At 28.8% G+C, this 26,356-nt stretch overlaps 1 protein-coding gene across 1 annotated transcript; it reads right to left on the reverse strand.

The window, feature by feature from the left end:
- Positions 1-1,141: 1,141 nt before the first annotated feature.
- Positions 1,142-25,835, reverse strand: LOC136976146 (dTDP-glucose 4,6-dehydratase). Its single transcript, XM_067271355.1, has 13 exons — positions 25,759-25,835; positions 21,505-21,566; positions 5,128-5,184; positions 4,988-5,042; positions 2,752-2,843; positions 2,569-2,682; positions 2,348-2,501; positions 2,211-2,263; positions 2,017-2,143; positions 1,867-1,952; positions 1,675-1,788; positions 1,501-1,602; positions 1,142-1,436 (listed from the first exon to the last, which is right to left on the reverse strand). The coding sequence occupies exons 1-13, from the start codon at positions 25,805-25,807 to the stop codon at positions 1,383-1,385; spliced, it is 1,119 nt and encodes a 372-aa protein (XP_067127456.1). The 5' UTR covers positions 25,808-25,835; the 3' UTR covers positions 1,142-1,382.
- Between the last annotated feature and the right edge of the window lie 521 nt (positions 25,836-26,356).

Genomic DNA, 26,356 nt, shown 5'->3' on the forward strand with positions numbered 1-26,356 from the left:
CGATACATTCCATTCATTGATGTTCGTGCATGACATTTCACATCCTTTGAGAAAGAAAGAAGTCATGTTTTCAAATGGGAATAAACAGGTTAATGAAATAATACTTGTGATGATATAACTCAAACTCAGTCATAAAAATGACTTCAGTTTCAGTATGAAATGATTAGTAAAACATTCCAACACTCCCACATTTTCATTAATTTAATATAAGTGTTATAGATAACCTTCACTCAACTTGCATGTAATGGCATGGTAATGTTCTTATAATTGAGCAATGTTTACAGCAAGCAAACTGACAACTCATAATGGTATGGTCATGTTTAGCAAGTTTTGCTGTTGTATTCTAAACTTAGATCTGAAATGTTCCAAGAAATGTTTTCATAATTTTGATATGACTGTTAATTGTACATTTATCAACATCTATGAAAATGATAAATATTTCTAACAAAACGGGAGGAATTAATTAACATATTTGAATGAGGAAGAACCAATTTCATTTTACTTGTAGAAAATTCAGATTACATAACTTGCGTTATATAACAACTTTTGAGTAGAAACTTCTTGATTTGAGAGATGTTGCTCCGAAAAACGTGTACATTTTTGAATGTATAACTTGTGAAAGAAGTTGATTTTGATCAGCACCTGATTTCAAATTTAAGTTTGTAATTTATTACAATATAGTAAAAACAGGTATCTCTAAAGAAATTTAAATGACTTTAGAAATAGTGAAAAATCCTTTATATGCCAAAAACATTTATTTAAAAATAGATAAGCAAGTTTAAAGGAGTTTTTCTTCTAGTTAACTTCTATAGTTTTTGTAGTGTAGTATTGATGCTTATGAAAAATTTAATATTTTCAAGTAATTGAATATTTGAGACCCTTATAAGTGCCGAAAACATTTGTTAATACTGAGGCAAAAAAATTGCTGTGAAATGGAACATTGCATTGTTACAAAGACCAAAAGTTAAATTCCTCTAGATTTACTGTAAATAATACCAATTTAGATAAAATGCAGTTGTTTAGAGTACTCTTATCTGCTTACATTTGTAGTTGTTTGTGTTATAGACACAACTACAGAAGTATTTGCATGTGCAGTTAATGATGATAAAACTATGCATTGGTAAAGCTGATGATACAAAGATCTAAAGAATTAATTTTATTGGAAATTTAAAATATCTTACAGCATTCAACAACACTATGAAAGAGAAATTCATAAAAAAATACTATAGTAAAAATTCGGAAAAATATTTCTAATTTAAAAGCAGAAATATACATTCCATTCTCTTTCGATTCGTTTGTAATTTCTTGGCAATTTTTCGTGACTAGGAAGAACATTTCTATGAAACAATTCTTAAATAATTGAGCAATTCCTCTGGCACTGATCACAGTGCCAGTGACCTGGGAAAGAGGTTCATTTCAACATAATCATCTATGACCTGAAGGGAAAACAGCAGATTGTTTATGTAAAATAACTGATAACAGAAGCATAAAACTGCTTACCTCTCTCAAGTTTTCTTTAGTTATACTAGGCACCTGATAAACAAATCCCGTGGCATCTAACTTATTTCCATTCAAGTTAAGGTGTTTATCATTAAGCAATTCCTAGTTGCAATTTAAAACAAAGATTTTATTTAAGTGTGAAATTATTATTGATAACACACAATATGTACTTACTGAATGCAGGTAAGGATTAAGGGGGGTATTGCAAATTCCATCTTTGGCACATGCTTCAGCCCAAGGACCAAGGTGTTTATCATTAATTTCTTCAACTAAATTATTCAGATCCAACTGAAATAATTATCACTTAATAATGAATACCACATTTTTTAAATAAACACTTCCTTGTTTATTAAAAAATGTTTATACCTTTGCAAGTGTTGACATGGCAGATCCGAAATAATCGTGATTGATGTTAAAGATATCCGAAATAATACTGCTGATTTTACCTTGTGCTAGAAAAATTATTTTTGTTAATATAATCTATAAATTTCAATGTAAAAACAAAAGGTAACTCACTCGACTCTCCTTTATCCACAACATTATATACTTCACCCTTCTTTCCATTCATACAAACGTGCCAAACGGCTCGACTGACGTCACTTACGTGGACGGTGTTCATTTTCAAATCTTTAGTCCAAAGAAGCTTAACGCAACAGAATAATAAGCATTATAGCAATTAATGGAAGAAATTTCTTTAAAATTCTACCTACCTTCATCATTTCACCCAAATGCTTGTATACTGCACCCACAACCAGTCGTGGTGCTAAAATACACAATTCTGTTAGACTTTTCTTATGATACATAAAGTTTACCTTCATTTAAAAGTGATTTTCTCTCTGATATTTACTAAGTCCCTGTTTGTCGCCTTTTCCGTATACAATGGCGGGTCTCAGTACGATATAATTGAGATCAGAAAAAGAAGAAAGTTCCTTCTCGACTTCTAACTTCAGTTTTCCCATTGTGGTCCACGGATCCAACTGTGAAGTTTCCTTAGACGGCATCTGAAAACCACATTTTATTGGCAAAAAATTTTTTTAAAAAACTAGTGGGTGTTATTCAAATGCACACTTTTTCATTGGCATAAACCTGTCCAGAACTTATTTCAACATATCTCTTGACTTTTTGTTTGCACGACTCTTTGGCACAATTGATGCTGAGTTTAACGATTCCTTCCCTGTATACCTAGTGTAAAATCAAAACTTTGTTATTACATAAGTAAAATAATTTTGTAATTTTGGAAGAAATGCTTACGGCATCTGATTGACCAGTCTTTGTCTCTGCTGCAAAATTAATCACAAAATCAAATGTCCCTTCAGAATCAGAGAATGCATTTTGGCAGGAAGCTAAAAGGAAAAAGATATATAAATTATCTGTCAGAATAAATGACTATGTTTGATGTTGCTATGATATACAAAATCATTCTATACTTAATTATCAGTCATTTTGCTTTCTCTGCATTTTTTGTTCTCTCTCCATAGAGATTATATCAATTTAATGAATAGTCTCTATGAATGGACATTACAATTTTTTAAAAAATTTGTCTCTATTTTCAAAATTAAGGTTTTTGTTTTTTATGTGAATAGCAAAAACTGTTAATACAACAATGTATTAAACAGTATAACCTATGAGATTTTAATAAAAATAACTAAACAGAACAGCATAGCAGTTAACAACTTTTCCAGCATAAATATTTATGAAACCTGTTGCTGGAATATTTTCAAAATCTGAATGTTCCTCTGTAACAGGCCTGACCAACTTAGAACAGAGACAATGGGGTGCAATTGACTTTTGTATATGATAGCTTAGTAATTTTAAATTTAAAAAAAAATTAATGCCATTAAAATTTTTTATTTGTCACCCAAATCAAATTTTGCTCTTCTTTGGCTCACTCATTTTGCCCTTAACTGAAACTGCAACAAATACAGTTCAAATTACTTTTATGACAAGCTATAACCTAAATTTATCTTGGTAACTTTCAGCAGTTATATAAAGATAATGCAAAATTTGTGAAATGCATTCACAAGCCCAATTAAGATATATTTGGAAAATATGAATAATGTATATATTAGGGTTTCTCATTTCCTGGGATAGAATTAATTATTTTTCATTTTTTAAAGATATTTTGTATAATTTATCATTTGATTTCAAGTAATACATTCTGCAACCTCCAAAATCACATTAATAATGCTGTGTAAGATAATGTTTAATGTTATTAAACATTATCTTACACAGCACATTAATGTTATTAAAAATTACTACATAAGTTTGCTGGAAACTGCATACAAAAATGCTTCAAACCGAGTTGAAAATTTTAATGAACGTAGATCAAACTTTTTTTAACTTAAAAGGTAATTTTTGTTATTTAAATAAAACACACACAAAAATTTACAATAATATTTTAAGATTTTAAAAAGCAAAGATGGTCAATACTCCAATCACTCAATCTGGTTCATATTTTAGTAACAAAGTCCCGCTACCGAAAATGCCCTTTCTGATTCAAGTGATGCGAGTGGAATCGTGTTTAATGCATTTAAGAAAAGACAGATATGATGTGTTTTTCACATGTAGCCTGGAAGATTTCTAGTTTGTTTTCGAGATTGTAGTACGTCTTTTGTTCTCTACTAATCTTGATTTGTCTACCTCGGCTGCTTTAATAGAAACATCAAGCTTATAGCCCAATAATTTGGTAGTTTGTGTGCCTGTAATAATTAGGTTTATGAAGAAAAACTTCATACTTGCAGACTTAGTACTCATTTGTATCCTTGCCCAATTTGCACAACCTGGCGTTACACAGTTATCGAAGCTACTGGGCATGGTTAAAAATTCAGACAGCATAAGCAGATATTACAGGTTCTGACAAAGAATTTTCAGAGTCCTGCCATAAATAAGCTACATATTGATTAGTGACCAGTTGTGACATGAGCAAAAATTAAAAAAAAACTAATAAGTAGGTTTAAAATTAAACTATCCGAATACATTTGTATTTATTGAGTTAATTATACTTTCTATTTGCAAAATTTCCTCAACCTTAACACAAAATAAGAAAAATCCCGAAAATTTCTTAAAAATTCACATCTCCTGGGTTAAAAAAACAACCAGGATCCCGTTTGAGAAACCCTAGTACAGTAGAGCATCGATTATCCGACCGCGTTCTAGTCGGCAAATTCAAATGTCCCGTAGTGATGTGGCGCTACAATATTTGGTTATGTCTTGGCTACTTTAATAATATTTTTGTTAAATTTTTGCATGTTTTAGCTGGTAGCACTGGCTCGACCATAAAGGGAGGCTGGTATTTAAACCGGGCCTAATACACTATACTAATAATGTATTTTTTCATACTTTTCGGTTATCCGACCAACCCCAGTCCCCAATTAAGTCGGATAATCGATGCTCTACTGTATATGTATAATTCCTGCAATAAAGTATTTTTTAAATCAATTATGAATATTTTCAGTTTTAAAGTACAAAATATATGAATCATACTTACCAGAATTAATTAGATTAGCACTCTTAAATTCAACAAGTGAATTAGCAAAAATCTCCTGAAAGATACACATTTTTAAAAATTAATAAACCAAATATTTACAATATATACATAAGAACAAATATTCAGTTTAAAAAACTAACTTGATGATATTTATTCAACCAAGCAGTCTGTGGAGGAACTTTATCTACCACACGAATCTAAAAATAGAAATTGATTTATATGTTAAAATTTGCTTTGCTTTTCTAATTTTAAAACAGAATTATCAAAAATGTTTTCAAACTATTTAATAAATATATACATACATTATATATAAAAAAAAGAAGGAAATACTATCTAGAATCACTGGCTTGTTTTATAAGAAAAGCAAATCTTAAAATAACCAATTTATAATGACTTAGAGATTATTTGTATATTATATATACTGACTGTAAAGGGCAAAAAATAACAGTACAGAAATTAAAAAAGCAAGCTTTGTTAGAGATGTTCAAAACAACTGGGTTCTGTTACAATACAAGGATGCAGACTGTTGAGTGAAGTATTTCTGGTGTCACCAGTTTGCCATCATGGTGGGTAGACATCATATACTGATGATTTTATGACTCCACAGGAAAAAAGCCAGATCTGGGGAATGATCTGGGGAATGTGGCCATAAACAGGGTTCTGTTGCTAGTACCAAACCACTGTACTTGTGCCAGTGGCAAGTCATCAAGCCATTAATTAGCATATGATGGCCGGATGACAGCCTACTACTCTGAGTGACCCGGGATTAAATCCACAGGTCGAAAAATTTCCAGAAAATTTTTCGGTGGTTGTCTGACCAGATATGTTGGCCCCCATCCCTAACCACCCGGCTGCCCCACTTTGGGTATGGCTGAATCCATAATGGACTTGCTAAGAGAGGCCATCAGTGCCAACAGGATAAAAAGGATTTTAAAAAAAGCCATTAGTCTAGTGCTATGTTTAGGAGTTCATATACTGGTCAATATTTAGAGTGCCATCAATAAATACAGGCCCAAGAAGCTAGTCATCTCAAATTCCACATCAAGCATTGTTGTCATCAAACATCAAGCAAGTTGTCTGTATCGCGGAGTACACTTTGCTCAGTGATGCACGCTGTGACAGGAAAAATGCCTCATCAATCCATAAAATGAGTTGGAGTTCTGGTTTGTCATACCGTAAATTTAACATTACATTGCACCATTTGTATCACTGAATGGTTGTGCTGGTTGCAATTAGCAATGGAAGGGTTCATGTTATGGCATTAAAATATCTGGAGGATTATTGTCCACATCTAATATGGACAATAGTAAAATCTCTACTCATCCTATGCTAAAAAAATCTCTTTTGCTCTTGAATAGAAGTTTAGGTGGCACCCTGTATAATAGTTTGCTATTTATGAAAACTGTAGTCATTTTATACAAATTCTGTTCTATATCCTTATTTCATCTATAAATAAATAATATGACTTTAAAATTTATTACTTGAACTTTTAAATTAATGAGATGGATGTTGTGTCAGTAAAATTACAAAACTGAATTAAAACTTATAAGAAAGATGTTCAGTTGAGCCCAATACCTATCTATTATCAAGTATGACAAATATTTAATTATTGAAATTTAAGATCCTGTTATACTTGTTCAACAATATGGGCATAATCAACTAGAAATATTTTTGAAAAATGTACTTAAGGAGTCAACACTACAAAAACCAATGATGTGGTAACACAAGATAAAAGGTGCTTCATGGACATTTATTACTGAGATGATATTATTTGTCTCTTCTAATATAATAATTTTATCACTTTTGTAAAGATATTGTAATATCATTTCAGCTTTTCACTAGAATTTCTGAATGGTTAGACATGTTGCATGAATCACACCACTAATGTTTGAGAGGAACATGCAGCTTGCAACCTGTACTTTTTCACTGTTGGTACCCAAGGTCTTAGAATATAAGGTTACCTCATACGGCCGTTTTAGCCACTTCCTGCCAGATTGCGGATATACGTCATCCGTAGTCGAGCAATTGCTTCACAGCAGTTAGTGAAGAAAGAAAATTTCAGAATTTCAATATTTTTGTTGCTTTGTTAAGAGTTTTTAGACTCTTAATCTTCGAAGGTAAATATCTCTATGTTTATTAATAGTAATAACAATAATTATATTGATAAAAATTGTATGGAAGTAACAAAACTGTTCCTAGAGCCATTTGATATTCTGTTGTAGTCTTTACACTTCGTTCTGTAGAAATTGCAGAATATGATTACGGATGAAATATATTTATTACTAAAATACTTAGAAAACTATTCTTAGTATTTTAATGTGTATAGAAATAGTATCTGCATGATGAAATGATGACTACAAATAATAAGCTGGCCAATAACACTTTTAAAATAACTTGAGATATAAAAAAGAAATATTGTTTATTATTAATTAATGTAACTTTCTTAAAATATGCATATTTATGTAAAATGCATAGAAATTCAAAATATGAAAATGTTTTATACATACAGTAGAACCTTGATTATCTGGACTAATTGGGGATGAAGGTAGTCCGGATAAGGAAAAATCCAGATAATCGAAAAATAATAATAATTGACAGTGAAAGACATGTACAGTACGTACATACAGTATGAACAATTATTATTTGTCTAGATTTACATATAGCTTCAATATTAAATTATTTTTCATTAAGAAATTCAATTATTGATTTTTGTTTAAAGCTAGCTGTTCTTTTTGAAGCTGCTAAATTGCAAATACTTTTAAGACATAAGTTGTCTTGAGTTACACTCTTCTTGGCTCAAGTTCCTAGAATATATTCTAGGACCATGGGGCAAGGTACATTTCACAAGGCCCTCTTGGTGGTGCAAGAAAACGGATTTTATAAAATAAAAAGCAGTTGAAACTGTCAAATTTTTATTCATGAAAATGCAAACTATTTATTGTTTTATGACGAGTAAAATTTTTTCATCGCATTCACGGCTTTTAAGTAATGGATAAACCTTTGAGGCGCGAGGCTGTAGGCGGTGGATCATGTCGCCCATGCCTTACGCCACCCTTGGCCATAGAAATGATGAAATTTGAATATAAATTATTTATAAATATGTATGTCAAGTTATATTTTTATTATGATGCAAAATGTATTAAAAAGTTTACTACCACTGTGCCGGGTGAGACATTGTCGGAACAAAAAAAGTTATGCATTCCATCACGTACGTAAACAGAGTCGCAATTCGCCAAGTGCAAATCAGCAAATTCGTAAAATTTTTGTTTATTTTGAACAATCTGTATAATCGAGGTTCTACTGTAGTGTTATTTATTTGTATAATAATTTTTATGTAAGAAATGTTAATACTACTTTTTTCTACTTCAGAATATTATACCTTGATTAAATTTATTTAGGAAAATAAAAAAAAGCTAAATTTTTTTATTATTATTTTTAGATGCCAGGAGCATCATCTGCTGTTGCAACTTGTAATAATGACTATCATAAAACAAAATTATTAAACAAGAAAGTTTACTAAAGATCCAATAATAAGAAGAAAATGGATTCATAATTGTAAAAGAAAAGACAAATTGAATGCTGATTCTTGTTATGTTTGTTCTGATCATTTCACAGAAAATGATTTTGAGAGAAATTTAAAAGTTGAATTATTAGGTTTACACTCAAACCTGTTTTTGTGCGATTTCTTTGTGCGATTTTTTTGTGTGCGGTATATGAATTTCAATCAAATTGGTATACTGCACAAAAATAATTGCACAAAAAACATTGCACGTATAAAAAAATCGCACAAAAACAGGTTTGAGTATATTGGCAAAACCTAAACTAAAGAAAACTTCACTACCAACATTAAATTTAGGAAATATAGAAAATGAAAATATTAATCAGTCAAATGAAAAAGAATCGTTTATTAAAATAAATAGAAAAAAAAACCTGATAGAAAAACTTTTAGATGTAAATAAACAGGATAAAACAGAAGAATCTCTTAAATGTAATGATTGTAAAACTTTAGATGATCTTAATTTTAAATTAAAATATGAAAATTCTATTTTAAAAACTATAACAACAATAGAAAATTTTAAAAAGTTTGTACCTGATTTCTTTTAATTCTGTTTTTATGTAACATTTAATTTGTATATATTGATATTAAAAATATGTTTATGACAGAACTTTTTTCAATTCTTTTGACAAAACTATTTTTTTTTGTATGTATGAGTAAATAATATTGTTTTTGGTATATGACAATTAAAAATTAAAAAATAGACCAATATAATTTTTGGTGTTAAAAAAGTTGTTTGATGATATAAATTAAATTACCTATGCAGAATTACCAAAATTATTCTTTTAAGAAACTATTATTATTATAATATCATTAAATAGATAAAATTGATTTCATTTACAAAGTAGAAAAATGCATTTTAATTTCAACTTTACACACAAAAATTACAAAGATTTGCTCAATATTCCGGATTTTTCTTATTTACATTTAATTAAGTATAAATCGTAATTAATGAAATATTAGTGTGTAATTAAAGCTACAAGTCTCTGATCGGTAATGTTTTTACCATAAGGACGTAATAAGATGTTTTGTTTTTGAATACAAGTGACATCAAATAAGCAACCAATAAGAAATATTTCTTCTCTATGAGGCAACCTTATATTCTAGGACTGTGGTTGGTACCAGGGTTGCAGAGTCGGTAAAAAAACACTTGACTCCGACCGTTGATAATTTTAGTAGGCCGACTCCAACTACGGCAAAATTAAATACCAAGTCATTTTATGGGAGACAGAGGTGCTCATAGGGGGGGTACTCTACTCTGAACTCTGAAAGAAGCTTGGGGTGTTTACCCAAATACTTTTATAATTAGTATTTTTAATATTTAACTTACATTAATATTTATTTGTATTAAAAAAAATAATTTTTAACAAATATTTAATAAGACGAGAAAGGGGGGACAATAAAATTCTACATCTACATATATTCGACAGTATTTGCACTTCAATTTCACCCTTCCAGATAAAATTAGTCCAACTAATAAAGAGTGCGATCTAGCTACCCTTGTTCAGAAAAGAAAAATATATACTCTGATCAATTAGTCTGACTCATTCAGAAAAATAGAGTATTTATTTAGAGTGGGGATAATAAAGGTATGATTCAAAAATATTCAAATTCAATTGGGTCAAAATAGTAACTACTAAACACAAATACTACAAAAAACACTTACATATTTAATAAATTAAATTGCTGCATTTTGTATTTAAAATAAATGAATTATAACAAAATTCAAAAAAGATTTTAAAAAATTAATAAATATATAATAAATTTTTTTCATTTAAATAAAAAAACTAAATTAAATTTAAAATGTCGGGGTCGACACATTTTTTCCGATTCCGATTCCTCTGGCCATAAATTCCTCCCGACTCCGACTCCACGGACCTGGTTGGTACAACAATTTGAGAATGCTACAAATTTCAATTTTTGGTTTTTTTTTCTCCAGTTTCTTTTAGATTTTGATATAATTAAATTTTAAGATGAATTTACAAGCAAACTTAGATTAACATAATTTCATTTTTTTTAAAAATTCTTTTGATGATAATTAATAATTAGAAAACAAATAATTGCTAAACAAACACAATGGGAAAACATTATCATATAAAACTCTTATCACTAATCCTGTTTACAAACAGCAGTTTTGTAATCACGAAAATATGACATGAGTTTTTCATAACTTTTTGTAATAAATATATAAAGGTACAATTAAACCATATTTTCAAATGACATCTATTTTGGATGGGACTGTGAATAAAGATATGTTTTAGAAAACGTTATACAGTACTTTCAATATTACTGTATTTACAAAATATAAATAATCGTCAATTAGATTATCTGCAGCTGCAAGGATAGAAAAGATATAAAAAGGTTAAGATACAGATTTTAGATATAATATCAGAATTTTCATTAAATATAAAATTAAGAGATAATGTAGACTAATCAAGAAGTTAACTTTTCAAAAGTTAATATAAAAACTTTTGGAAAGTTAAAAGAAAGAAATTATTATTAATTACATTTAAGAGAATTTAATTACTTTTACCTGGCTATATTAAATACTGTGCAAAAAAGAGAAAATGACAAGCCAGGTTGTATATTTTAATGTTGAAAGGCAAATACAGGAAGCTTCAAAGAAATTTGTATACCTAAACTGAAAAGAAAGATAAATGAGAAAACAAAAAGATTGAGCATAGCATATTAACAAATTCTAGATTAAAGTTTTAATAAAATGGCTTATTCATATTTTTTCCATTCTAAAAAGGAAATTAAATTAATAAAAGTTCTTTAAAAATAAAAAATATATATACATATCAATAAATAAATAAATTTTAATATTTAAATAAATAGAATGCAACAAGCAAAACTAATTTTAAATAATATAATTTTATTCATTCAAATAATAAATATTTTTTCTAACAAAAGATTTTTTTTTTTATTGATTTAGTAAGGTAAAGATTTAAAACTTTTTCATTCATTTGTAAGAGATAATTTTTAAATGAGTCACAACAATTTTGCTAATTAAACACACTTTTTAAATATCATCCATCAATTTCAGAAAGTACTCAAAAACAAGCAAAGTCACTTCATAATTTCATAAATATTGCAGTTCATTTATTATTCATTTGTCTTATAATATTTTAAATATGTCTTAACAATACATAATTATACAGTAGAGCATCGATTATCAGACTTAATTGGGGACTGGGGTTGGTCGGATAACCGAAAAGTATGAAAAATACATTATTAGTATAGTGTATTAGGCGCTGGTTTTAATACTAGCCTCCCTTTCATGGTCGAGCCAGTGCTGCCAGCTAAAACATGCAAAAATTTAACAAAAATAATATTAAAGTAGCCAAGACATTGTAGTGCCACATCACTAGCGGACATTTGAATTTGCCGACTAGAACGCGGTCGGTTATATCGGGGGTCGGATAATCAATGCTCTACTGTATAACTTTTTATCTTACACAACATATCTACATCATATTTTGCACCATTAAATGTAAAAATTAAATTTATATGTAATAAATACCATTTAAAATTATTAATTTTATGTAGCTTAAATGAAGAACACAAATAACTATAATTAAATTAATATTTTAATAATTAATTATACTTATTAAATTTAATGAGAGATGACATCTAAAGCCTGTCTCTAGTGCCAAATTACTTAGCATTTAATAATAGTAGTACTAATATAGCCTGATATAATTTGGCAATTGGCTTTAAAATATATTCCTAATATAAAAGCCACTGTCTGTGTGTGCATATGTGTGAATTCCTTATAACTCCTGCAATTTTGTCAATCCTGAAATTAAAATTTCGGTTATATTCATTTTATTTTCCAACGGAAAGTATGGGCTATTATTTTGCGAAAATATTAGCTAAATAATAAATGTTTTATCAATTTCGGATCAGTGATTGCACTTACGTTGCAGTGATGTCAGTGACCACATGACATTCATGCTTGGTGAAGGAATATCCTTTAAATATTTTGGCAAATGGCATATTTTAAACATACTTCATTAAATTTAAAATTTAAACTTTAAAAGAAGATAGCCTCATTGTGTCACTTCTATAACAAATTATTAAAACATTTTTCAATTGTGACCAGGAATTTAAAAAATTATCCAATTTATCCATTCTATTATCCAACAGAAAGTAACAATCTAATAAACCCACTATTTAAAAAGTGTTATCACTCATCTAACTAACATACATACAATTTATCTTTGTTTTATCAACATGGAATTAAGAAATGGCTTTGTCAAGGGCTGCAGAAACAGCATCACAATGCCAATCATCAAAAAAATATTAAGGTATCTATTACTAAAGGAAGACAGCAATGAAATCTTTTAAAAAACAATAGTGTGTTTATTCAGAATGTAGTGTATAAAGTAATTTTATAAAGATATTATTATTAATATAAAGGCCTAAATCTGTTTGTGTGTGTGTAAGTGAATTCTCTCTAACTCGTATTCCATCATGCTTCAGAGGTATAAACATCCAAACTCTACACTTTCTGGAACCTTTTACCGGTGTTAGACGCAAAACGAAAAATTTCCGTTAACGTTTTCGAACTTTGTAGTTCTTCTTCAGACGGTAAAAAACGAGGAACGCAGATCGAATAAAAGAATGAGTTATTTTTAAACCGAAATCGAATGCTTCATGATGCAGCTGGTCAGACATGCGCATTACGGTGCAAGTAGATGGCGATTAAAGTCCGTGTTCGCGTTAACTGGAAATTTTTCGTTTTGCGTCTAACACCGGTAAAAGGTTCCAGAAAGTGTTGTTTACATCCCCGGTGTTCCTTGATGTATATAGATTTTCATCCAAACTCTATAGTTACTATACAGTTTGGATGTTTATAACTCTTCAAATTACATATGATTTAATTGTTTTAACATGTTCTTTTACTGTCAGAGTCAATAAAGTCAGAATTTCCACTAATTAGTCTCATTTATTTATATTTTAATGTTATCAGTTGGTTATTATGGGTTCTATTCGCTTTCTGGGTTTAAGACTAAACATTATGCAATAGAGTGGATATATAATAAACAATTTTTCAGAGTTTTATTTTTATTTCACAAATGAGTTTTACTTTTGACATACAAATGTGTTTTACATGATTGATTTTGACTGTTTTGAGATAATGGAATGTTGTCAATGAGAATATTCACAATTAATATAACTGAACTTTATGCAGAAAGTATGAGAATCCAAGTGTTAGATGGAATGTAAAATTTTATATTGCTAAAAGTCAGTCAAATGCAAAAATTCTTCAATTTAAGCCTTATTTCCTTCTTAGTGGATACTTTTCTGTAGTTATTGTGCAAAGCAACAATTTGTCATTTTAATCATTTTTTTTTATTGTTTTTAGAATGACAGAATTTATTACAATTTTGTTGTTTAACTATTAATATTTTGCTGCATGCAACTTTTAAGTTTGTTAAGTTCTACATTATTCTGATCAAGTTTCTAAAATAGTTCCTGATTGATGAATATCTGGGGTCTCACAGATCTGACCCATTAAAGCATGTGAATATTTTAACCTATATATTCCAGAATTAATATCAAGACATATGATAATACATATATGAATAATGAATAATAAACATAATAATTATAATAATAATAAATAATCCCCCATTTATGTAAATTCACTTTAATGCAGTTGAATTTTTTTTAAATCATCAACTTTATTGAAATAAATGACAGTGATAACAAAAACACTTTTGATAAAATTTTTTTTTTTTTTTTTTAAAAACTTTAGTTAAAACTTCTCTACCCAGTAAGAGTAAAATATTGTATTTGAGAAGCAAGCAAAATATGAAGAAAATTTAACATTTTTATATAGATACAAATATCTGTTGAGAGTAATTATGAGCAGTGAGCAAATATTCTTAATAAATTCAAAACAGCTATGAATATGACCTTATCCATTGACAATGTTTAAACCTATGAATATCCATTGACAATGTTTAAATAAGTTGTTGTTATGAGTTGGCTCCAATGACATTTCTGGGAATAATTTGCTTGAATCTCTTTCAAGGTATTCGATATACTGAATGTGACAAAATAGAAAGCAAGCACTTAATTTCCCTTGCTCCAACAATTCAACTGCATTGCATAGTTCCATTAAGTCATTTTTAAATTCAACCACTGTGTTTTTGAAATATCTCACTGCTTCCTAAAAAAGGATACCATTGTAATTTTTTTTTCATAGTTAACTGTTCTAGTATGTTTTCTCTGATAGCTTTTTTTATGACTTTGATGGAGCTGAGATTGTGTGACACCATGACTTTATTCTCAAATTCACACTATATAGAAATTGAACACCTAATCTTTCATCCAGGTCTTTTCTGACATAACTGACATTTTTACAGCACTTCAAGTTCTGTAAAGAAGAAAATTAGACTTAAGTTGCAGGATTCCATCACTTGGCTGACTTGTAATAATACCAAATTTCACATTCTGTATGATACATACAATCTCACAAAACAAAAAAAAAATCAGTTTACAGGTGAAAAGAATGATATGTAAGAATATTACCATAAACTTTAATAAAAATACAGGTATACCTCGAGTTACGTCGTTCTCGATTATACGTTGTTTGTCAAAAAAGTATATGGAAAAATAAAAATCAAGTTTAAGCCATTTTTTTCGACTTTACATCTGTCCGCCACAAATATTGAAGTCGTAATATCACTAGAAAAGCGTTAAAAGCACATAAAATTATATTAAAATATGTACATTTACAGTAAATGTTAATATAATCATCATAAATCCTAGAGAACGAAACATGAAAACATCTGTGTTTCTGTGTTGTCGTCTTATTTAGCAGTCATTAAGTGCTCTTATTGGCGTTTTTCACCATAGTTTGATTTACGTCATAACTACACAAGTAAATTCGACTTACGTCGCCTCTCCTGGAACCAATTACCAACGTAAGGCGAGGTATACCTGTATACAGCTTTAAAATTGTACTGTCAATTACAAAAATATATCATGACTGATTAATCTTTCATTATCTTTGTTTTCTTTCATATATTGTCCTAGTGTATGTAATTTTCTAATCTTTGAATATAAAATTCTTTTTTACAGATATTGATTTCATTAACCTTCTATTCATAAATGGTTGTAAATAAAACATTCTTCTTCAAAATGCATTACAGAAATTCTTTTGGTACTCTTAGTCTTTCTTTAAGATTTGTGTGAGATCTGGAAATTCCATTAGACTCAAAATTGTAATAATTTTTCCCTATTATAGACAACCTCGATAGAAACATTCCTAACCAAGAAAATATTACGTCCCTCGCCATATAAATGTCAACTATCCATTATTCTCGCGCTGTTTACAGATCAGCTTGCAGCTTGAGTTTATAGTTAGCGTCCGAATTCACCATATTGTTTTAAATCCCGGGAACACCTATTGCCTGATCACATTCCGCGAGAGATCACGTGACCAATTTTTCCATCAAAAAGCTATATAAGATGCTTCCCCCCCCTTGGGGAGTGGATTGTCAATCAAGATCGAGTCACGTTGGATTTCCATCTTGTCCTTGTGCCTAACGTAAAATTTACTTTTGTGCCTAAAGAGTTACCGACCCTTGTGTCCAGTGGAATATTGGATTACAGATTCTCTAAGAGATATGGAACCCACCAATGTGAACTCTCTCTCTCTCCTCGCGTGTTAAGGATATACTAATATATATGTCACCCCCTAAATATTAGTTTTTGTAATGTCTCATTAGAATTCAATAAACGTTGTTATCTTGTTAATTGGTGTCTTCCTTGCTCGAATATCGCCTGTCGCCTTACCATGACCCCTTTCCCTCCTACACTCGACCGGATAAAAAGTAGTCCTGTCCCTGCAGGAAACCCTACAAAAAAATAAGCCATCTCTGACTCGTGGGCTGAAAGTAGACAGAGGTCCGACTCGTCGTACCTCCTCGGTACCCACATTTGCAATCCACTCCTTCAAAAAAGCAGATTCAAAATAAAAGAAATTAAGAAATAATATTTTATCATCTATACATTCCACTTTCATACAGTGCGACTTTTATTTACAACTATTCAGTCTATAAGAATTTGATACAATAATCCATTTTATCTCTCGCCTCCATTCACAAGACAAAGTAGTTAATGTCAATACCCAAGCACCACTGATATTTACAAGAAAAAAAACATTGTAATTATGAGTACAAACAGATTGAGAGTTTCATGGGCTTAGACTAGTGAATCTTAGATTACAATTTCTATTTTTTTGTTTTGTTTTATTAGACTGTCTTCATTTGCTACGTGTAATGTCATCCATTGTAATGTGGTTGTGCAGTTTAGTTAACTACATCACAATCACTAATAGAAAAATATATATTTTCATTAATTAACAAACAATTTTATTTTTATCTATTTTACTTATTTTCTATCTATTTGTTATGTAAATTAACAAATATCACAAAGAAATGTCTGATAACTTACATATTTGCATATGTCATATTCACTTCTCTCATCAATATTAGTTACTTTTATATCAGTCCTACAAATTATCTAATGAATCTTTTCATTTGATTTCATTTAGAATCATTGGTTGATAGTTCAAAGTACTAAAATACCCATATTTATGCCATTTGAAGATGATGGGTAGAGTGAATGCATTGTGCCAAAATGAGGCTTAAAATGTAAGAGAAAATGGATAGCTAATCTTTATTTATGAGAGGCATATGGTATATGCATAAAAATTGCAGTGTATTATTTTTTGAGCAGCAAAATACATAACAACACCAGCACAGTCACTTTCCTTATCAGTTTCTATTGAACACAAGATGGTAACAGTTTATTATATGATCCTGTACATCACATGAATAAACCTCATTTTCAGCATAGGTTAGTCCCAACATGATTACAATAAGCAGATTATACTAATGCCTATTACATTCATTTTCAACTATCAGAAGAGAATGCTAACGAATATGTCTCCTAAAGCAATTAGCAAAAGATTACAGAAAGCACCATTAGAAAGAATTAAGACAAGATATTATTGATCTGTATTTATAAAAACTATTTTGAGATAGTTTTTCCATAAGCCTAAATAAAAATATCAAAACAATTTTAGAAAAAATAATGATGATGATGATGATAACTGTAACTGTTATTATATTCAAAAGTAAAAAAAGGCAATTCTTTACCTGCCTGCAAAATATTTAATTATAATATGATAAAAAATGTACCAAATTTTATTACTGTTTTGTAGTATTCTAATAAGACATTAGAGTTTTGGTATAACCTAATATGCCTAAATTATAATTTTTAAAAATATTACACAATAATATATTTTATTTCAATAATTTTACATTGACAATCTTTATGCCATTTGCAAAATATATTTTAAAAAACCAATCAATCAAAAAGTAAAGAATTTTTCATTTTTAATTGAAATTAATTAATCTTGATGTAGTGATTTCATACAACTGATCTTCATTTGTTCTAAATTATTTTATACTTTAATAAATAAGCTAATATAAGCTAAATCAATTTTACTGTTATTTAAAATTATTTTCTATAAATGATATCATATTAATATTACTATTATAGATGTTCCCTCTCCAAATTATTATTACAATATATTTTTATTATTTAAAACACACTGAAATGTTTTGCATGAAAAAAGTAATTTTTTGCATTTGCTACTTTAATAAAAATATTTCAAAGAAAAAACTTTATATCATGTAATTTAAATACCCTGTACAATGTTCAAAATAGAAAAATATTATCAAAATATTCTATCTTGAGGAAACCGTGTTTTGTATTTTCGTTTCTTTTCTTTTCTTTCGAAGACACAATGTAGTGACGTAAACTTAAACACTGGGCGAATTTTTCATCCTGTATTTATAGTAATTTTTATCTGTTATAGTTGTTTTATTATGTTTTTTTACAGTATATTTTTTTAATTTTATTACTTAAGGTCGTTTTCAGAATTCTTGATTCTGTATCTTCGAGTTCATTGCACATACGATCCAAATTAGGTATTATATCCAATACTTCCCAAGTGTTAGGGCCGTTAAAGTCTAGTCCTTTTCTTATTGTTTCTAGAATATGTTCGGGGATCGTGATTTGTGTTTTATTTAATACCAAGGATGTTTTCCATTCTATTATTTCTTCCATGGTTGGGTGGCCAAATCGTTTAGCTAGCTTTTTTTTGTTTATTTGTCTGATATCTATTTATATTATCTCTTGGTAAGTTGTTAGTGGTTTCTTCTTTATTTTTTGGATCTGCTCTTCTTTCCTTTTTATTGTATTTTTGTAAATCTCGTTTTAGTCTTCTAATTTTAATGTGTTTAAATTTTATCGCTGATCTTAGTATTTTGAGGTTGATGTATTTTTTGTCTCTTGTTGGGATATTTTCTGTGATGGACCGTGGAAGAGAGAGTGTTCTTAAAGGTGTATTCTCTTTAAGGTGGGTTTTGAGGTAACGTAGGTCTGTCAATATCTTATCTATCTCACCTTTTATCCTTTGTTGGTATTTGTTGTCTTGGTATTGGGCCATGTTCTTCTCTTAGGTGATGATATTCGCCGTTTCAATAATAATATTTTAGTTCTATCTTGAGGAAACCGTGTTTTGTATTTTCGTTTCTTTTCTTTTCTTTCGAAGACACAATGTAGTGACGTAAACTTAAACACTGGGCGAATTTTTCATCCTTTTTATTCGGTCCAACCGAATAAAAAGGATGAAAAATTCGCCCAGTGTTTAAGTTTACGTCACTACATTGTGTCTTCGAAAGAAAAGAAAAGATTATCAAAATATAATTAAAAATATCTTAAACAGTATTTGATTTTTAATTTTCAATGGCTGGATGAATCATCTTTACAACAATAAAATGATGATTCATCCCATTCATATTTCTTTACATCCTGATATAGTTTATATTTAAACATGTATATGATTTGCAAAATTTAACATTTAATTTTAACATAACAATTTATATATAGACTTATCAGGATGTAAGAAAATATAAATAGTTACATTCATATAAAAAAAGTAGATGTTTCTGGAAATTAGATAAAATAAATTATGATAGTATTCTTTCAATGTTTCAGAACAATTACTAATAAGCAGGTAACATTTCTTGCTGACATCTTTAAATTAATAATGCAATAAAAGAAAAATTTGTTTTATAAAAATCTTATAACAATATAATATATATATATAATATAATATATATCTTAAATAACAATTTTTTGTAATAAAGAACAAAAATAATAAAAACACCACATTTTTAACAAGGAATTCATAGAATAAACATATTAAAGACATGAAAATGTCTGAGATATCTGACACATGCCTTCTATTCTAAGGTTTTAAGTTAAATTCTCAGATATTTTTGAGCAATCTGAGCTAGTTCAATCAAGCTATTCAATAAGCTAAGTTCAGTATTGCAAAATCTTGCTGTCTTTTTAAGGTGCAATACCAAAATATTTCTAACCACTTCCTGGTTCCATCCATTTGTAAAATTCTTAATAGATCAGTCAGTATACTTTTTATATGTTAACATCTTTCTTTCTCTGCTAGTGACATCATCTTTTCTGCCGTATCATTTGAAAGATAGCTGTACATGTTGGTATATATATATATATATAAATTATTAAAATGAATAAATAATCAGTTTTAGCTCTTCCACCATTTTAAACATGGCCAACTAACTCTCTGACTTAGAATGACATTCAAAAATACTCAAAACAAGTTTTTACTCTCCCCTCCTAGTCAATTAAATTTCTTACTCAACCTTCTGTATTACTGAACATGGCCCTGTTCTGAATGTATCAGATCAAATCCTCAATAATTTATCGGAGTTGTTCATTATTCAGCTACCCCATTATGGTTTTGGCTGAATTCACGAACATGTTAAAAGGCTCTTTTTATTCTTAGAAAACGAAAATAAAAGAAAAGGTATTTGAAGAAAGAATAATATTCAGGTATTAGGTATGATGAGAAAAAATATCTTCCTTCTATGGAAGAATAAAACAGCTGTTAAATTCAAGTAAGTATTTTTAAATTGAATTTACTCGAAAATAATTTTTTCTTCTAAAATATGCTAGATGTAAAATTTATGTATGTATCACACACAAAACTTATTTTAGGTCTTTTATTGATTTGATATCATTGTAATTAAAATCTGCTTATTTAAGTCAATTGTTTTATAACAAACAGCTGTATTCTTTGACCAGCTATTTGTTTGATATTCTAATCAATTATCAAGTTGTTGTATGTGTTATTGATTGTTTCATATTTTAATTTACTATTTAAAAAATAGTATTCTTTAATAAATCAAAATATGTTTAATGTGAAAATTTTCTTTTATATTGAAGTATGCTTATATTTACTGCTTAGTATTATTATAGTAATCATATCTAATCAGATTATGTTCATTGTTTTTCTTCAGCATTTAGCATCATCTAATGTGCTGTGTAAAGATTTTTCTATTTAAATTGTTTTTAAAGAAGTTCAAAGTTTTCAGCAATTAATTAAACGAAGTATCAATTTGTATCAAATGCTAAATTTATATTTTCAGTTTAAATTACTATCATGATGCCAGAATCTTGTGTAATTGTTTACAAATTTAATAAATATTTTGTCATCATCATAATGCTAGTTAAAGATATTTTATGCTTTATATTATATTTGAATTTATTCAAAAGTTATGTTATAATTTTCAAAAACCTGAGGAAGTCCAGTTGTTTGGACAAAAGTACTTACAATTCTTTATTAAAGTTAAAAACAATGTACAAGTACTTACAATGTTAAAAACAAGTACTTACAATGTCCTTAACAAGTACTTACAATGTTAAAAACAAAACTGCATTTATATAAATTCTTGTAAACTATAAATTCTACTATGATATACAAATATTTGAAGTGGCTTTTTAGAACTTTACATAAATCCAATTAAATATATTCCAAACTGCAATTTACCTTTGAAACAAGTTCATTCTTTATGAGAAATTCTGTAAAATGTCTCCCTAAGAATCCACAGCCTAAAATAAATAAAAAATAAATATTCATTATATATATTTCATTGAATAAATATTTGTCAATTTCATAAACTTTAATCTACATTTATTTTATAATCCTACAATTATTTAATTCTAAAAAAAGAATGTTTTTAACTGTTACAACAGAAAATAAAAAACTGTATGTGTTATATAGACTACCTATTACAGTAAAATCTCACAAACTCAACTTAATATGGACTGAGAAGGTGACAAGTTACCAAAAATGACAAGTTTCACGTATCTAAATGATAAGTTTGATGATAAATACCAAAAATGACAAGATTTAATGATAAATACCAAAAATGACAACTTTTCGGCAAAGCAATGATATGAGTCTAAATAGCAGAATTTTTGTATGTATTAACTTTATATCAATAGTGACATTTCTATTTGTAGTTAAATTTTAATTACAAAAGTATTGGTTATTTGGTGACTACTTTTGAGTTAGTGACATTCACGTTGTAGCATTTTGCAGTAGTACCTTATAAAAGAGCTATGGTCTTTGTTAACTTGTGGAATTGTGCTATTATTAAAATGCTTCCAGTGAAAAATGATAACTTATTTGATCCAGTGTTACATTATAGAGGTAAAAATTAGGTTACATATGTTACCAGTTATGCTACCTGGACCTTCGGTCCAATCTGGTAACGCATTTGCACAGTAAGAAAAAGTTGCGGATTAGAGTCCCACTTCAGGCTGATTCTTTTCTTCCAGTTTAATCTAAATTATTTAATTAAATATTATAATTATTAATTTTAATACAAGATGGCACCTAACACCTCCCTCTAGTGCCAAATTCATTTATTATTTATAATAATTTATTCTAAATTATAGCCCAATGATTTATGGCAGTGGTTGGTTTGTTGTTGCATTGCATTGGGTTAATAGGGTTGTTTATTTGACAAATGTTTTATTAGTTCTACATCAATGCTTCCATAGTCCCTATACTTGTGTATATGTTGTACTGTACCTTCCTAGTTACAGCATTGGCTGAGGGGGAGTCATGTTGAGAGTCTCCACCCCAAAAAATTAATTTTTGGAGGTGGCAATGATTTCTTAAAAAATGTTTAGGTCAAAATTATAGCTTATAAGTTATATACTTGTAGGAGTAAAATTTTCATCTAGTCTGATCCCACTCTTTGACCTACACTTTCCAAAATTTAAAGGCATCAATATCCTACATATGTCATCACACTAAATTTCAAACTTTTCTTATTATCTATACTAGATATATAAGGGCAATTTTTTTTCAAGCTCTGATGGTCCATAAAACAAAGACTAATGTAAATAACAAAATGAATTTATTACCAAAAGTTAGGTACAAACATGGTTACTTTTCGACATTATCACTGTGAAGATTGAGGAATTTGTCATTTCTGTGGATGAGCTTTTCCATCCCCTTATCATAGAATGTTGCTGCCAGTGAATTGAGATGGCCTTAACAACATTGTTTTGAAGATCGTCATTAGTTCATTAGTCTCAAACCTCTGTCTGCTAGCCACATTTTCAGTTCAGAAAAGAGGTGGAAGTCTTCACACATTAAAAAGTTTTAAGCTGGGTGAAAGTCTTCACCACCGTTAAACACCCAGTGTACAGCCCTGATTTAGCACCAAGTGACTTTCACCTCTTTCCTGAACAGGAAAAGTGGCTAGGAGGGCAGCGGTTCGAGACTAATGATGATCTTCAAAAAAACGTTAGGGCCCATCTCAAGCCATTGGCAGCAACATTCTATGACAAGGGGATGGAAAAGCTCGTCCACAGATATGATAAATGCCTCAATCTTCACAGTGATTATGTCGGAAAGTAACCATGTTTGTACCTAACTTTTGGAAATAAATTCATTTTGTTATTTACACTTGTCTCTTTTTTGTGAACCATTGGAGCTTGAAAAAAAAACAGCCTATGTATAAGTCAAAGAATATCACTAGTGTTAAAAATTTGATGTCCTCTATCTAGGCTCAATCAAAAAACAAGCACACAAAATTTTTTACTTTTGATGAGTGATAGGTAGAGTCAACAAAACGTGCACAACCTTTTTCATTTTCCAGTATAATAATAAAAACATTCTCTTTGAGTCCTTGAAAAAACAGAAATTAATTTTTTTTAATACTATTAAAATTTAACAAAGCACTCTGATAATTATTCAGCGGCTATTTTATATATTTCACATGCATATAACATCCTTATGACAATACAATTTAATCTGTTGGAAGTTTTATAGTTAAAAAGAATGTTTTACTTTATAGAAACATTTTTCTATTACTTTCCAAACATATATATAATGTTTTTATATTCCAAGTGTAATAGAACCCAAGCATTAAAAATACAGCAAACAAGAATATCTAATTCACATAATCAAATATATCAATATTGAAAAATATGTATACAGTAGATATGTCATAAATTATATCTGAAGAAAGATAAAGTTAGTCAATTAAAGTTATACAAGTAATTAACAGATTTTAAATTCAATTTTTAAAATTTGGTTTCTTGATTCCATTCACGGGCATTTGAAACTACCTTTGTGCTGTGCCTGATAAAGACCCCGAAGGGGTTGAAAACGTTAGCAGTTGTATAAACACACTGGATTGTCAAGGTTTTTCGTAGAAGAAAGGAATCAATTTTTAAAATTTAATATTTATGTTTTCAACATAAACTGGAAATATAAATTTAACTGAATGTTTATATTTTTGATGACCTAATTATATGCCCGTGCTATTATATTTATGCAACCTATTGCTATATACATGCATTATGCAAATTATGTATTTCCATTAATATATAAGATTACTAATTGTATGCAGTATATTTTGTTTACTACACTGCCATTATATCAGCATTCTTAATATAATTTTAAAATAAATAATAAACACATTCTACTGTATCTCCAGCAGTCAACTCCTGCTTAAAAACAGAATCTAAGTTAATTCCAAGATCTGTAAACTTAATTTTGAAATAAATATTATTTTTACAAATAAAAAGAAATACAGTTTTGTTTAAAAAACTCATTAATAAACTAATATAAAAAACAATTTTAATAAACACACATTGTCTTCTTTCTTGAATACGTCATTCGCTGGCCCATAAACAATACTACAATCACTTTAATTCTTTTCACATCAATACATTCAAATATAATTCCAAATTACAAAAATTGGTTAATATTACCTATGGTAGCGAACATGGCGGCTCATCTCTGAAACAGTGGGGACACACATTCTAACCTAAGCTATTCTAATAAATTACCATAATTATTGCCAATCAAATTATTAGAATAGGGGTAATTTATTAGATTAGGTTAGGTTAGAACATGTGTCCCTACTGTTTCAGAGACGAGCTGCCATTTTTGCTACCATAGGTAACATTAACCCAAAAATTAAGTAACAAAAAATTTATTAAAGGAGAATGTTTTAAAAATTTATGCATCTACTTATTAATTCTTGAAATTTATTAAAAATTCTATTCAAGTTCCTTTCAAATATATTTTATTAAAATAAATTTATTATATAAATAAAAAAAAAAAAAGAGGAAAAGTACAGTAGATGGAAATGTAAAGATGTAAACCACTAAACGCTCATTATGTCAATCAGTGGAGTGTATCCAAGATCATTTGTGACAATCGCTATTTCCTCAGAGAAAATCTTTCGTATCCTTTGTTGCAAGGATTTAATTTGAAGCAATCACGAATGATTCTTTCTTGAAATCCAAGCGCCTTTTTTTTCTTCTTTTTATTTTCTCAATTAAAATAATTTAGCAATAATTTATATAAAGTAAGTATGGAAGGAAGTTGCCATATGCCAGATAAAATTGTTGGCCAGCAGGAAACGTTTCACAATATCGGAAATCAACTTACTTTTTTCAAATTTTAACATTTTTATACGGAAAAATAGGAATCGCAAGTTATTTTTCTTTACGTGTTTCAAATACATAATTTTTTCTAACCAATTATCTTATTCGTATTTATCTGTGCCGAGTTTTTAATTGATCTTATGCTTAATCACATCGTGCTTTTAATTTTATTATAACTTAATTAGAAAACTTCGTGATGATAGAAATAATCGAGAGAAAAATTACTATTACAAGAGTCTTAAAACTGTTTTATATACAATTAGGCATCTCAATTTCAGTTTATTAACGATAAATGTGACGATTATATTATAAAAATGATATTTACCTCCGAGAACAAGAACTCTAAACTTGTTCTCTCCAACGGATCCCGCCATCTTGGCTACTATTGTCTTCGGATGTACGTGCACGCTCTCTGGTGGCGATCGGCGGCGCAACTGCGGGAGCCATCTTGTTTGAAGTCAAATGTAGAAAAAATAAAAATCTTGTGAATTCGCTTCGAGCGCCGAGCTTATCTGTAACGAGGAAAAACTCCTAAGGAAAAAATTTGACTGTCATCTAAATTGTCATAATTCTTTTCTTGGCGCAAGTTTTTTTTACATCTCAGATGTTTTTATTTGGATATCAATTGTTTTTTTGGATGATGATTCGATACAATTTTGTACTTATTAGAGTGAAATTAAGCCATAAAAGTAAAATAGCTCTAGAAGGAACCCTCGTGAACTTAGACCGATCAATCCGGAAGTTTTACCAACACCTTACTGATAACGAAAGTGCCCTAAGTTTAAAATTTGAGTTTTCCAGACTCAGTAGTTGTTTTTCTCTAGAAGCGTCTGCAGTGCCGAATGAAGAAAAGAAGAAGAAAGTATATATATATATATATCTATCTTATATATAAAATTGTCGTGTCACAATTTTTGTTACCG

The sequence above is a fragment of the Centruroides vittatus genome, unplaced genomic scaffold, assembly GCF_030686945.1.
Source record: "Centruroides vittatus isolate TY-2023 unplaced genomic scaffold, ASM3068694v2 contig_397, whole genome shotgun sequence".
Lineage (NCBI taxonomy): Eukaryota > Metazoa > Arthropoda > Arachnida > Scorpiones > Buthidae > Centruroides > Centruroides vittatus.

Coding starts and splice junctions, on each gene's coding strand:
- LOC136976146 (XM_067271355.1), bottom strand. CDS start 25,807: ATGGCGGGATCCGTTGGAGAGAACAAGTTTAGAGTTCTTGTTCTCGGA. Junction 2,844..4,987: donor TGCTAATCTAATTAATTCTG/GTAAGTATGATT, acceptor TTTTCCTTTTAG/CTTCCTGCCAAAATGCATTC. Junction 2,144..2,210: donor ATTTGGGTGAAATGATGAAG/GTAGGTAGAATT, acceptor TGTTGCGTTAAG/CTTCTTTGGACTAAAGATTT.